Raw genomic sequence first — 15,040 nt, 5'->3', positions numbered from 1 at the left:
ACAACACATGAACCGTATTGACTTCCTCAAATCTAAACACCCAACCCCTATCCCTCACAGTACAATGAGCGTTATGTACTTATATAAATGGTATATAATTATAAGCATAAAGTATAAGTTCATATATACAATATACATAAAACTAATTTCTCAGTTCTTTACATTTGCAAAGTATTACAGCTACGGAATACTGACAATATTTTTTATATACCACATGTATTTTGCAAAAATAAGACGGTCAAAAATCAAATTTGCTAATGCAATGCTTTGCAAATATTAAGATCAATTTACGTTCCATTATGGTAATCTTAACAATAAAAATATACAAATAAAAATATACAAATTAACATAAAACAATAACATATTACATTAAACTACATTGTGATTTACAAAAAAAAGAGCTAGTGGCCTTAGTGATTTATTTATTACTATCCGACACACTGGACATCGCGCAGCTGCTTCATTAAAAACTCTTGAAGTGCAGCTCCCACAAAACGCGTGCCGACAATGCAACACGTACTGCACGATGTTTATCAAACAGACTTTGCATAACAGGAGAAAACTGGTCTCTTCCTGGTGTTGTGTTGTGGGACGATCAGGTTCCCATGCTTTACAAATATTGTCACGTTTAATTTATGAGCCCTTCTGGGTTCACCAATTAAACTGACTCGCGACGATAAACGTCGCGCCGGGATCTCAGTTTTAGGGATGGAATTAAACACTGAGTTTTCCTTGTATAACACTTAAATCTATTAAATACGGAATACACAAATGGATGCACAATACGGTTGTAAAATATACAAAAAGGTTGACAATTAACAATTGTACTTACATAATCATAGCTAAGGGCTTAGCTTTTCCGGGCAATGGCTTGGTCACTTTGCGTTTAAACAATTTTGGAGAACTGACTAATTAACTTAATCTTTTCCCGAGGAGAGTCGACATTACGACTTCTCGGGTCAGCTGGTCACACTACCGTTGATCGGTTCACACTTATCCAACACTGCTAAAATCGGCGTATTTTATACCCGATTGATCGGCTGACGCAGTTTGTTATTGTCGCTTGTTTTTCATATTTCTGCAAAGCAGGTGGTGGTGATTCATCACCGATACGGTGCACTCGGTGCATGACACATTCGGTTGCATCGTGATGCGACCTTGCCTCGTGCGCTTAACATTTCGCAATCCTCGATGTTTTTTAAGTTAATCAGTCCATCTTTTCAATCAATGGATTTTCCATTCGTGACATATGCCTCCGCCCCAGAAAAACTGGTCCCCAGTTTTATATGAATAATAATAAAAACTTTAAACAATAGAAAAAAACATATCGTTAACATAAATTCAAAAATGTACATGCGTACATACCAAGGTATTATGATAAATGGTTAGTAGGTTTACATATGTGAGTATTTTCATGGTACTCAGTTAAGCTTACAATCATGTCTTAATAATAAGTTAGTACTTACTCTAACAAGAAACCTAATATTCGGTTCCGGCAATGGCAGAACAAAAAAATATCGCAACACTGAGAAAAGTTCAATAGAGGCTTAGTCCTATGAGCCACACTTCGCATTTCACATCACTGAACACCATTGTGATCACTGTTCCATAAATATTTGTGGTGTGGGTCGATCAATGAATCGATGATTCGGCTAGCTTGGACCTTCGTATTAATGCACAGGCCCATCGGGAGTTCCAACAACAATAATGGCTCATCATAGTTCGCCTCTTTCTTACATAGCCCTCAGTGTTACATGAAATATAAGACAAAAGGTTAGTATGTGTTACTTAAGGCTTAATATACAATATTATGTCTGATAACAAAATTAATTTGAGCATCATTTGTAACCTTTATTTATTTGTTAGTAGGTACGATCCATTTTCCATTAAAAAATAAAAAATGGAACGTGTGAAATTCATTTCCAAATGCTGTAAAGCAAGGAATCCCGTGTATGCACCGCGTAATCACAATTAGTCATGTAAACAACGTCGAACTTTTATGTTAGTGTGCTTGTTATCAACCAACAAGATTGTCGGAGCGTCGTCTCAGGAATACTCGCCTCTTCAGCGAAACATTTTTTATCACACCTATTAGTTCATGGCGCTAAAAAATAATTGGATTAATTTCATGACAATGTGACTAGATTATACTCGCTTTTTGGGGATAATATGACATCATACATTCCAAAAAAAAAAAAACTCACTTTGCGTTTAAACAATTTTGGAGAACTGACTAATTAACTTAATCTTTTCCCGAGGAGAGTCGACATTACGACTTCTCGGGTCAGCTGGTCACACTACCGTTGATCGGTTCACACTTATCCAACACTGCTAAAATCGGCGTATTTTATACCCGATTGATCGGCTGACGCAGTTTGTTATTGTCGCTTGTTTTTCATATTTCTGCAAAGCAGGTGGTGGTGATTCATCACCGATACGGTGCACTCGGTGCATGACACATTCGGTTGCATCGTGATGCGACCTTGCCTCGTGCGCTTAACATTTCGCAATCCTCGATGTTTTTTAAGTTAATCAGTCCATCTTTTCAATCAATGGATTTTCCATTCGTGACAATATTATTGTTTACTCTACAATTATAATATATACATTTCAAGTTATACTTACGGTTTTCTTCAATATTAAAAAAAAAGGGTTCATTTTCGCTCCCGTCTTCGTCCAAACCTTGGCCTTGTCCTGGTACCTCTGGAGATGGTGGAGTACGGGGAGGGAGAGGAGGACTTGGGAGGTTCCAAATAGGAAAGTTAAATTCGGGTGACGGCAAGGGGGGTGGAAAGAAAGAAGAATGTGAATGAGGTGGATTGGGAAGATTAAGAGGGAGGGTTGGACGGCCTGGATTGGAAATGTTAAAATCAGGAAGAGGAGAGGGTGAACGCGGTGGACTGGGGAGATTAAGAGGGAGGGTTGGACGAACTGGATTGGAAATATTAAAGTCAGGAAGAGGAGAGGGTGAACGAGATGGAAGTGGTGGTAAAGGAGGGTTTGGGATGTGTTGTTGGGGAACAGAGGAGGATCAAAAATATTTGGGAAGTTTATGGGAAATTCTTCTTCTTCTTCAGGTGGTACGTCTTGGTTCCATTCTTGTAGTTGGACATCGAAGTTCTCCATGAAATGAACAGCTTGCCTACAAGAACAAAAAGGGATTAAAGTTATCGTTGGAAACAGGAACAGGAAGATCAGCACACAACAAACCTGAAGAAGTCTTGTAAATTAAATCTACCATCGGCCAACTTGTCCCATGCCTGTGTCAATCGCCTGTCAAATACCTCGTTTCGCTTAGCTACCCGAAAGACTCTTCCCTGCTGTTCCAGTTGTTGCAGTTCCAGTATCGCAATATTTTGAATGTCGATAAGCGTTTCTAAAATAAAATTAAGATTTGGAAAAAGTGCTAGCAGAGGTTCTAAAGACTAATGATAAATTTACAGAATAATTGTAGTAAGTAAGCACAGACGGTCAAATTTGTTAGGTAAGTGGGTAAATTTAAATTTTCACTTAGCAATTTGACATACCGATGGCTTAACCAGAGGAAACACAAACCCACATCAATATTTATCTCCGCGGTTCTACAATCAGGGCATCTCTATTCCAGAGATACCGTAAAAAACAGCAAAAATTCTACCATGATAATTAATATTAGCTTCAAGTAAATTTTAAGTACATGCCCACCTTTCGTTCAGTTTCAACTTAAAACCAAACCAATAAATATAGCATATTTTTTGGAACCCTGCTTAAAAAAATAATTAAAACCAAAATGCTCTTACCCATCAAATCCCAAATACCCGGATGTCTAACTAGTCTTCCATTCAGTCTTCTGTGGTAGGCTTCCATGACATTATTGGTTCTGTGGCGCTCCCGAAACACGCTGAAATGGTGTGGTGTAACTCGGTCCATCCATTGCCGTCTTATATAATTTCGTAGATCTTGAAAAGCCTCACGCAGTTGTTCATCCTAAAAATAATAGAAATAGAGTCTTCTTGAATAAAAAAGTACAATTTTTTATGCATACCTGTAAAAATTCAAAAGCTTCTTCCATCCTGTCCGCAGGAAAAAGCGCTAAGGCGTAGTATTTTCGAAGTAAAGCCTTTCCGTGGGGATTTTCTTCGACGGCTCTCATTACTCCTAAGGTCCTCGCTTTCCGCATCACAGCCTGTTTAAGAAATAACCTCATCTGATTTTTGATAGTCAAATGATTGCATACAGTGCGTTTTTTTTAACGCGCAACATAGGATTTTACGTGTTAAATTTTTAAGCACATGTCAGACCATGTTATTTTAGAACTACAAGTATAAAACTTGACGGGTGGCTGTTTCGTACCCTGAAGCTTTAGCAAGTTTACCAATTGGGCCTAAAAAGTGATTATAAACTTGCAAAAAATCACCTTTTTTCGAAAAGATTTTATCTTTCCATACTCCCTGTATGTATGATAGGTGCTTGTTGTTTTTGATACTGGCACGGCAGGTAGCAGGTAAAATTTGGCGTAGAAAGTAAAACAGGGTGATCATTAACTTTATATCAAGAAAGTTAAGAACAAAAGAAGTATTTTTATAAGTGAATTGTTCAAAGTGACCTCCGTTTGAAGCCAAACAGTATTCCAAACAATCATAAAATGCCCTTTTGACGTTCAAAAGATGTCGGGCCATGATGCAGTCAAAATATGTCACTCTACCTGCTACCTGCCCTGTCGATATCAAAAACAAAAAAGAACAATGCATACAGGGAGTATAAAACGATAAAATCTTTTCGACAAAAAAATGATTTTTTTGCCAGTTTTTAATCACTTTTTAGACCAAATTGGTAAACTTACTTAAGCTTCAGGGTACTAAAGACACACCCGTCAAGTTTTAGACCTGCAGTTCCAAAATAACATGGTCTAACATGGGCTTAAAAATTTAACACGTAAAATCCTATGTTGCGCGTTAAAAAAAACGCACTGTATTTAGATTATCTACTTATACAGGGTGATTCACGGTGATGGCATATTAGAAGTATCTAGAGAACAACAGCTCAATATTTTTGCGGCAACACTGCAAAGTCCAAAATATTTTAGATAGAGAGTTTGGACCCAACCTAGGCTAGACTTCAAATTTCAACGAAAATATAGGTATTTAGTCGTTCTCTAGATACTTCTAATATATCTACCATCAGCGTGAATCACCCTGTATATTTCACATGTAGGAAATATTACATTAATGTGTTCTATGAATAGAATTAAAAATTAAATATGGATGATTATTGTTTTAAGGACAAAATAAGCCAAATCATATTTTAAAAAGAAAAAAAATGCAAAACCCTTTATAATCCAAAGCAAAATATCATTTTTTTACACCAACTAACCTGACAATAATGGAAGAAGCACCCTCTTAATGACGCTTGTGGATAGTTTTCTCGCAGGGATTCTACAAGCGCAGCTTCATAATCTGTTATGATTGTTCTGTTGAGGAGAGAGGGAAATGCCTGGCGAATATACAAAAAAACTGCGTCGTATAATGCTTTGGTCCTCCTTTCCATGAAAATGTGTATGACAGGAAATGCCTATTTTAAAGAAAATAATAGTATATTATTTTGTATAGCATCTGAGATTCCACACTTTTAAAAAGCACTTCATATTAGCAAAAGTATAAAGGGTGACAGCTGCATAAAATGATTATTGGGGGAGTTAAAAAATTAGGAAATACATTTTTGGAAACACTTACATGGTCCATACATGTTGCAAAAATGGTGAATATTTGAGCAAAAGCAGGTTGTCGTGGTACTGCTTTAAACGTCCCGTCCATGAAGTTGTACATAGAGTCGCCGAAGTTGCGAATGAAATCTTCATTTGCAAAAACGACAGCCCTATGAGCACCAGCCGCAGTTGTCCCTGAAAAGAAAGGGCCATTAGTACAGCTGTCATATCTAGGCCACTCACCTGTCTGCAGTATTTCAGCCAGCTCTGGTAATGTTGTGGGCACATTTGGAGTTGTTGCTTGCTTCCACCGCCACATGGATGACCTTACAGAATTGTAAGGTACATGTAAAGCACCTTCTGGGTGTCTGAAATAATTGAGTTGGGACATGAACAATAATATTGTTGCTATTATTGAGCTCAAATGTTGATCTTTTTGTTGATCCATTTGAAAAAAAACAGAACTGAATTTCGCTTTTCTATAAATATCAAATAATTTATGTATTTTTTGCTTCCAAACCTCAAGGAAAAATTATCCTTTTGTGAGCAGGAGTTTACTTTAGCAGTGTGTCTAGGATAAGGAGGGCTCCTATGGAGATCTTGAAAAAGGTTAGAGATACAGATTTGGTTAAATGGGAGGACAGTTTCCTAATCATGGCCTTAATAAAATGACATTTAGAAAACATTTTTTAAATGACACTCAAGTAACATCAACTATAGCTCAATTAGCTTATCTGTAGATTTTACCTGTTACCTGCATTCTAACTACATACAGTGCCATCATTTCAAAACTTCCCACCCCCACCAAGTTTTTCAGCAAAGAAAATTAGTTTTTACCAAAAAGGCCTCAATTTAGATATCGAGGGGGATAGTTAAAGTCAGTGTGCATTTTATTTTTAGGATTTGTCCCCTTGCCCCCACTTGAAATTTTTAAATGGCACTTCTATAGCTTGTAGCACATTATTTTAAAGGTCTTCATAATCCCGATTCATGACTTTTTAACAAATTTGAAAATCAAAATTAAAAAAACTAACAAAACTTTGTTGATTTTGTGTTTTAGTAAAAATTGTATCGGGTTTTTAAGACCTTTAAAATAATGTGCTACAAGCTAGGGATGCCATTTAAAAATTTTAAGTGAGGGCACCTAAGGGCAAGGGGACGAAATCTAAAATACAAAGCCCACTATAGTTTTAAACTTCCCCCTCGATATCTAAGTTGACATATTGTTTGGTCACAACTAATTTTGTTTGCTGAAAAAAGTAGTGAGGGTGGGAAGTTTTGAAATGATGGCACTGTATATAGGTAAACAAAGTTTGTCACAAGACAAAATAAAAATTTTCTAATAGCCAATATTTCGAAAAACTATTTAAAAACCAAATTTTTTTCTAGAAAATATTAGCAGAATTTTGAGAACATTCCGAAAATGTTTCAATATACCCAGTGATCCATTAGAAAAAAGAAATTATTAGCTGTAGCCCTTTTATTTTGAGGTTAGGAATATTTTTGGATTCAACTTTTTAAATTACCTCAAATGGCTACTTAAGTATTTTCAATTACAAATAGTGAAGCCCAAAAAAGGAGTAGTAGGCAAACTTAAATACTATGTCTAAAAAATAACTCTAGTTTGCTATGTACCTAAACTATATTCCAAAAATAAAGCATTCAATAAGGATTTTAAATTTATAAAAAAAGATTACTGACGCAATACAGAAAAAAGTTTGAAGAAGTAAAACTTAAAAAAACAAAACTTTAAAGAACACCCTGTATTTCTTTAATGAAGCATTTTTGAAATTTGGTTTATATAGCAAACTATAGTTATTTTTAGACGTAGAATACGCGATTTAAGCTTGCATATTAAAACGTGAATAAACACCCTGAATACAGACTTTGCTATTTTCTTAATAGATATAGAATTATCTTACCTTGTAGCTACACGGTCGTAAATAAATTTGAGAGTGCCTCGCTGGGTGACAGAAGCTTCCCGTAGCTGTGCCCTGAATGCTTCAGCTTCTTGGTACCTTGCCTCCCTCGGATGATTGTGGTGTGCATTCATAACCGTCACCTCACCATTTGACACTTTTCCAGAAGCCCTGCACCCCAACCTTCTGTCCTTCGTGCAAACAAGATACCTATAAATAGACAATAATAAGACTCAATAAGATATAGTGATATGGTCAGCCGTCCAGGAGCTAAGTGTTATGATATGGCGAGTTGTTTTATGCAAATAAATACATTTTTACCTGGTGGTAACTGTTCTGCGACGAGTTTTGTAGGAAAATCCGTCGTGGAATACTACTCCCTCATCCATGATGAGTGTCCTGATGTTCGCTGCTATATACCTATTTAAAAAAATCAAAACACTAAAACAACAACAGGATTAGTAAACAGTAATATCGCTTTGGAAATCTATTTAGGAATATCGCTCGAATGGTAAATGTAGGATCAAATTGCAATCACAAAATGAAAAGTCGCATGTAAAATTTCTGACTCAATCGTTAAACGCTCAAGACCAGAAAGAAAGAATGTATCAAAAACGCCCAATTTATATGAAAATTTTTAACGGTTTTCTAAGAAATGGTTTCATTTTGTAATGTTCTCTTATAGAAGAGTGCATTTTATTTCCATAACAATGTTAAGATAAGAAAAGGATGAACAGAACACTGCACAAAGAAAAACAAAGGTTTTGGGGATGGCGAGTGGTAGATTTGTATTTACCGGTGGATGTGTTGATTGACAGTTGACAAATTAAATTTCATAGGAATATAGAAAGCGGGAGCTTCAAAATGAAATGGAAGAAATTAGAAAATTTTAGTTTTTAAATTACGACACTTACAATTATTGACACAAATGTCCTTTACATGATTTGCAGTAGCTCCATAAACTTGAAAATACCAAAATACTCAAGGTATAAACAAAAAACATTGATCATAGAAGTTTTTGATCATTTTTACTAAGTGCCATGGCAAATAGCAAAACAATTCAAGATTAATTATTGCTATTTATCTATAGGTATTTACTATTTGCCCATACCTGCCATTATTTAAATTATTTAACAATAACTTAATGCATGCCTAGTTTAGATTTAGGTAAGTAAGTATAGATGTTATTTGACAAGGCAAGTCATATTACGACCTGAAATTCAAGAGAGTATCATTTTGTTATTTGCCAAAGCATTTACACTTTGTGTAGCTCTAAATTAAAAATTATAACCCAAAAGGATTAAACTGTATTTAAGAGAGTTCCTGATTTGCTAACTCGTTAGAAATTATGATATAGGTATTCTACATGTTTTGTATAGAAATCAATTGACAATACAAATTTGCAGTATTGTAATTTTTTTGTTTTGTTAAATTATCAATGTAGAGCTGGACAAAATAATATTACGTGAATCTAAACTAGGCATTTATTGTCTTTGGCATATAAAGGCAAGTATAGTAAATGCCTAACATTGAACCCATCAAGAAAACATATCAATTTGATGGGATACCACACCTTAGCATTCTAGTCCAAATTGGCTATTACAAATAAAATTATTACAACTTAAAATTATCTTAAAAAACATTTTTCTTTTATTATTTTTTTTTAGTTTATAAATTTTGTTATTTATTTTTTATTTAAAAATTGCAATACTTACATATACCCACCCACTATTGGCTATTTGCATCTACTTATCTGGCACTATAGCTCTTATTGGACAGTCAATTTTTTTGGCATTCTCTTAAAAGTACAGTAAAAGTACGTAGCTATAGGTATAATAAGAAGTAAGTAACTACAAATACAGGAGTATACCATTATAATGAGTACTTATAAAGTACCTGAGATTCACTTCACTATACCCTATTAAAATGTCCATTGCCTAATAAGTCTCAATCTGTACATAGATCAAACGGATAATTTCTTTTTGAATTGCTTTCTTTTACCTCCAATATAATATGTTCACTGTGATCTACAGTGGAATGACTTTAGTTTCAGACCATTTTTCAATCAATTTCTGGCCATTAACTAGCGCTACAATTATATTTTTTAAAAATATATGAAAAAACTTTATCTGTAAAAAAACTAAGGTACATAAATATTTTTTCATCCAAGATCTCATCATTATAGCAGCATAACTATGCTCATTTTAATTGAATTATATAGCTCATAACTCACTAGTGACTTATAATTCATAACTCACTGCCACCATAAGCTGAATTGATTTTGATTCATAACTCACTGCCACTATAAGCTGAACAAAAACGCTAAAAATATCAAAAAAAAATGCGTTTTTAACGAAGTTGTGGAGGTGTCGGATAATAGTTATTTACATTACTAGTGTGGTATGAGCATTTTTATAGTCACGAGTGGGAAGGATTGCCACGACGAGATCGCAGATCGAGTTGTGGTGATCACACGAGTCCATAAATTTGCCATACCACACGAGTAATGTACAATATTTTATCTACGATTAACACAAAAATTAGCAATTTTTTAACTATAACTTGCTTTAGGGTGCTTAACCGCACTAGTGCGATAAAATCAATTATTATCGCACTAGTGTAGTAAAATCGATCATTATGTAACTCAAAGGAAGCTATGTAATGGATCATTACCGTGCTAGTAGTAGATAAAATTATGTATGATCCGGCTTGTGTTATGGCAAATAAGTCACTCCAGAAAAATAAAAAGTCGATTAAATTAGAAAAAAGTTGCGCAATTAGGGGGCCATATAGGATTCGCTATTAAAAGGGCTATCTAATACTGTATGTACTTTTTTTCAGTCCATATGAAATACAAAAATTGATGATGGTTTGAAAGAAACGAAACGTTGTAATAAATTTCCATAGACACCTTCTTGTAGACCTCAAAAAGGTGCCATGAGAAAGATTTTGTTGTTTTTTGATATGATTTGAAATAACTTCGAAAATTGGCAAAATCACTTCTTTCTAAATATCTCAAAAATGAAAAGAAATACTTGATTTTCGAAAGTGCTATGTATATGGCCCCCTGATTGCGCAACTTTTTTCTAATTTAACCGACGGTTTCGGAGATCCCCATGCAATGCATCGATATCTTGGTCACCCTGTATATCATAATGGTTGGATGCAAAATGCTACTTGGTCACCGTCACCCACTTAGATATTTGGTGTGTAAATCTGCAATTCAACATTAATGGCGTTTTCAATTGGCAAGTTTAGTGCAAAATCTCATGTATCTGTATCCTGCTCTATCTAACGTCATTGAAATAGTATGGCAATGCATGAGTTTTGCACTAAACATGCCAATCGAAAACGCCATAAGATGACTAGTGTAATGCCCCAGCAAGAGATGTCATAAAAAATGTGACTTGAAAATTTTTTAACAATACTTGTTTGTTATCTGCTTATATCAAAAATACACATAATGATTATAAAATATACAGGGTGTCCGGAAAATACGTGTACAACGTTTGACGACAGACTCCTGACGTCAAAATATGTCGATCTAAGCCGACTTAGTTATATCCAAAATTGTCTCGTTTAGCCGGTAGAGGGCGTCAAAAATTTGTAAAAATATTGGTTTTTACTAAATTACGTGAAAACCTGCTAATGGATTTTAATGAATTTTAGTATGTAGACTAATACTATAAAATGACGTTTTCTAGTAGTATAGTCACCGGCTGTAAATAAGTGGAAGTGTTATAAAAGTGATATAATACGTCAACATTTCTCCTCATTTTTTATATGAACGGCGTTATGACAACCCAGATATTTTTGTCGAGTGACCGGAAGTATTTTGAAGCTATTTTACCTCTTTAATATTTCCCGGTGGATGAGCTGTTTCGCCAGAAAAAAAAAATTTACAATTACCTGCATACATCAAAGTAGGTATAATAAAGTTGAAATTATTTATTGTAAGAAACTAAGTAAACCAAAAACATTACTTAAGCAAATGTGTAAAATGACCGCCATCTTGCTGAATACACTTATCAATACTCTTTAAGAAATGAAATTGTACCCAATATTTTTACAAATTTTTGACGCCCTCTACCGGCTAAACGAGACAATTTTGGATAGATCGACATATTTTGACGTCAGGAGTCTGTCGTCAAACGTTGTACACGTATTTTCCGGACACCCTGTATACTTTTATTCATTCAAAAACGTATTATTACTACACTCATATGTACATATTATGTGTTATATTATTATATTTCTACAAACTACCATAAAATAAATAACAAAACGTAATGAATAGTTTGGGCAAAGTTGGCAGATTTATCCAGCATAAGAACCTTATTTTGTTTGTTTATTTTAAAATCCCTAAGAAAAAGCAGCATTTTATCATAAACAAATATGAATGTTTTACATAGATTTGCGGCTTTGTTTGAAGATAGGCATTAATCTATTGCAAATAAAGTGAAACTAATGACTATTTTCTTGACATAGGTTAAGTTGGTTTTAGGGACTGATTTAATTATTTGAGATTTAAATGTGACACACCAGATGAAAAATTGAAGTCAAAACACAACTTGGCCTAAACTGTCCTTATATAGGCTCCATGTAGCATGTGTTGGAAAAAACAGGCATACTACAAACCTAAAAACCTATTTTACTCTTTAAATTCAACCATCCCACACCCTAAATAATGACATAGCTGCTACCTTCCAGCACCAGGACAGTAATATAACAGAACATAAATTAGCATCTTAGACAGACTTTACTCAACTCCATAGTCCTGATCATAAACTTAATTTTTGTCCATATCAACCCATAGTAAACAAGTAACCTGGACTACTTTAATTACAAGTGTTGTTATTGACAAAAATTAAGTTTATGATTAGGACTGTGAAGTTGGGTAAACCCAGAACCCGGGTATAATTAATATCTGATGTGTAAATATTATTATCAATATTTATACTGTAAACCCTATTTTGCAATAAAGTTCAGAGTAAAAATATCTAAATCATACATATATTAATATGGTAATTACTGAGGTAGTTACTAATTACCTACTGATGTTAATAATGTAACTGTAACTGGCATGACAGTATAAACTACATATAACACATAATAAATTAAATGAAATGATCCAAAATTGCCCAAAAGCTAAAACCACAATACATTACATACCAATAATGAACTACAAATAAATACTAATCTGACCCACAGTGCTATTACAGAAAATAGTTAATATGCAAATCCAGACTCCAGACTGTTTTTTATTACTGAAATTGAGCATCAAATATTTCTCATTCCCTTTTTCCAAGATCAGACCCAGAGTAAAACCAGTCCTCCAGTTCACTCACTACCCTATAATAAAATTAATTATTTACATCATATACACTAACTACATTTTACTTTACCTAGGTATAGGGTTTCAAGATTTAAGGCCACTGAACATCACAAAAGTCAGATATGGACACATTTTTTACACAAATAAATTTAAGGATTAAACAAATAACAGTAATAACAAAACAACCAAATAGAGAGTTGTATTGTTTGTAGGTAAGGCGTGGTGTTGTAGTTCTGTACATAATATATGCAATTATGCATCATATGTCATATGTCATATGTCATATGTCATATGCATATTGCTGTCATGCTGTCATATGTCTCACCTCCACCCTCCACCTCTCACCATTCTTATGGCGTTTTCGATTGGCAAGTTTAGTGCAAAACTAATGTATCCTGCTCTATTAAAATGAAAAATTAATTGAAACAGTAAACACCAGCTTTGCACTAAACATGCGAATCAAAAACGCCATTATCATTATACTAATAAAATATAAAATAATCCCTATTTGCAACGTCGTACTTAAGCCTAGCTTAAATGAAGTTTGGTTCAGATTGTGACAATACAGGTGATTAATAGTACAGTACCCCTCGGTCCTCAGTAACATTTGAGGACTTACCGCCATTTGCACCGTAGTAAATTAAGCCAAGCTTAAATTAAGCGTGCTTCAGACTGTGACTTTTTTTACCTATTTTGTCATATTCTAAACCACGCTTAACCTGGCTTAAAGTACGACGGTGCAAATGGGGTTCGGCGACGGTTCCACTGTGAGAAAATGTACTATTCTTTAGTCTTTACCTTAAATACATTTGTTGTTACATCATCATATTTTTTATATTTTTCCTACATATACCTATATGCCATTTACCTAACCTAACCTAACCTAACCTAACCTAACCTTTTTTTTTTTTTATAGAGGTTTAGAGAATGCTTATCTATGCAGACCTAGGGCATTGATGTTCGGATGTTCTAGCGCCCTAGGTACTAGGGCGCTAGAACTAGGGGCTACTAGGCCGACCAACTAAACTCCTTCCCTCTCTTCACCCTTTATCCACTCCGGAAACTGCCTCCCAGCATTACTTCAGGTGGAGGGTGGAAACCAACTTCTTTGTTGTTTCTTACGGGTTTATCCGCTTTTCATAGTCTGCCTTTTCCTTCATTATAGATGATATCATTTGAGCAGCTATATTCCATCCTTCTTCTGATTCCATCATTACGTCCCGAATATTAGGCTCCGTTATTGTCTGTCCCCATTTTTCGGCCGCCAGTTTTCGTTTATCCGAAAAGTTTCTGCAGTGGAAAATGGTATAGTCAAAATTTTACCCTTTGAGAATGACGTCAAGCAGGTGAAAAAACACGCATGTCTGGAATTAGATCACAAATTTTAACCTACAAATGCTTTGAAAAATGAGTGATCATGAGAGTTTCAGTTGACATCTGGAAACTGTATCTTTTCGTACTCCAAAAAAGCAGCACATTTAGAATTAGCATTTGGGCCTTCTCATTGTAGCGCAGCATTTTTATACCTTTGATATTCGTTTAAATCAAAGTGACAGTAAATGTCAACGTTTTTAATTTGACAGGACGACAAAATTAACAACGTGCCTTTTTTGCTAAAATTGTTTATTTCATATGTTTGATATGCGATAAACAAAGATGTAAAAAGATGACGTCATTCTCAAAAGGTAAAAATCCAACTATATGTGACACATCGTCAGGTAACTCGCAAAACCAGCAGGTGGGATTTTCTTTTTTCCTAATTTTATGAAGGTAGGTCCCAAAAGTGCCGTGCCCTGTCATCGCTTGCGTGAGGAAATAGTTTGTCTCTCCCCATTTACGATTTATCCACTTGTCAACATCCTTGACAAAGGTTTTAGCCCATCCTTGGTACGAGTTCCACCTCGTCTGCCACTCCTGCGTCAGCTCCTTTCTGTGTTTTGTTTAACTAAACCTAACCTAACCTAACCTAAGCTAACCTAACCTAACCTAACCTAAACTAACCTAACCTAACGTAGATAGAAGTTAAATAAAACAATAAGTTTATTTTTTATTGATATGTATGTTGTATATTATTAGGAGATTAACATGGGAAAACGGTTTTTG

At 34.6% G+C, this 15,040-nt stretch overlaps 2 protein-coding genes across 2 annotated transcripts in view; both read right to left on the bottom strand.

The window, feature by feature from the left end:
• The window catches only part of LOC145725779 (phosphatidylethanolamine-binding protein homolog F40A3.3-like), a 276,881-nt gene that overhangs the window by 241,029 nt on the left and 20,812 nt on the right, over positions 1 to 15,040 (bottom strand). The gene's annotated exons all lie outside the window — the stretch shown is intronic.
• LOC145725775 (uncharacterized) lies at positions 727 to 13,042 on the bottom strand. Its single transcript, XM_081974624.1, has 9 exons — positions 13,008 to 13,042; positions 7,924 to 12,954; positions 7,606 to 7,812; positions 5,712 to 6,051; positions 5,353 to 5,550; positions 4,025 to 4,165; positions 3,780 to 3,966; positions 3,211 to 3,376; positions 727 to 3,142 (listed from the first exon to the last, which is right to left on the bottom strand). Exons 2-9 carry the CDS (start codon positions 7,989 to 7,991, stop codon positions 2,611 to 2,613), a joined length of 1,839 nt encoding a protein of 612 aa, XP_081830750.1. The 5' UTR covers positions 7,992 to 12,954; positions 13,008 to 13,042; the 3' UTR covers positions 727 to 2,610.

This window comes from Ips typographus, linkage group LG3, assembly GCF_016097725.1.
Source record: "Ips typographus isolate SLU linkage group LG3, UJ_Ityp_2.0, whole genome shotgun sequence".
In the NCBI taxonomy this organism is placed as follows: domain Eukaryota; kingdom Metazoa; phylum Arthropoda; class Insecta; order Coleoptera; family Curculionidae; genus Ips; species Ips typographus.
Note: the sequence above shows the minus strand (reverse complement) of the source record. Positions and strands in the feature narration are given on the sequence as shown.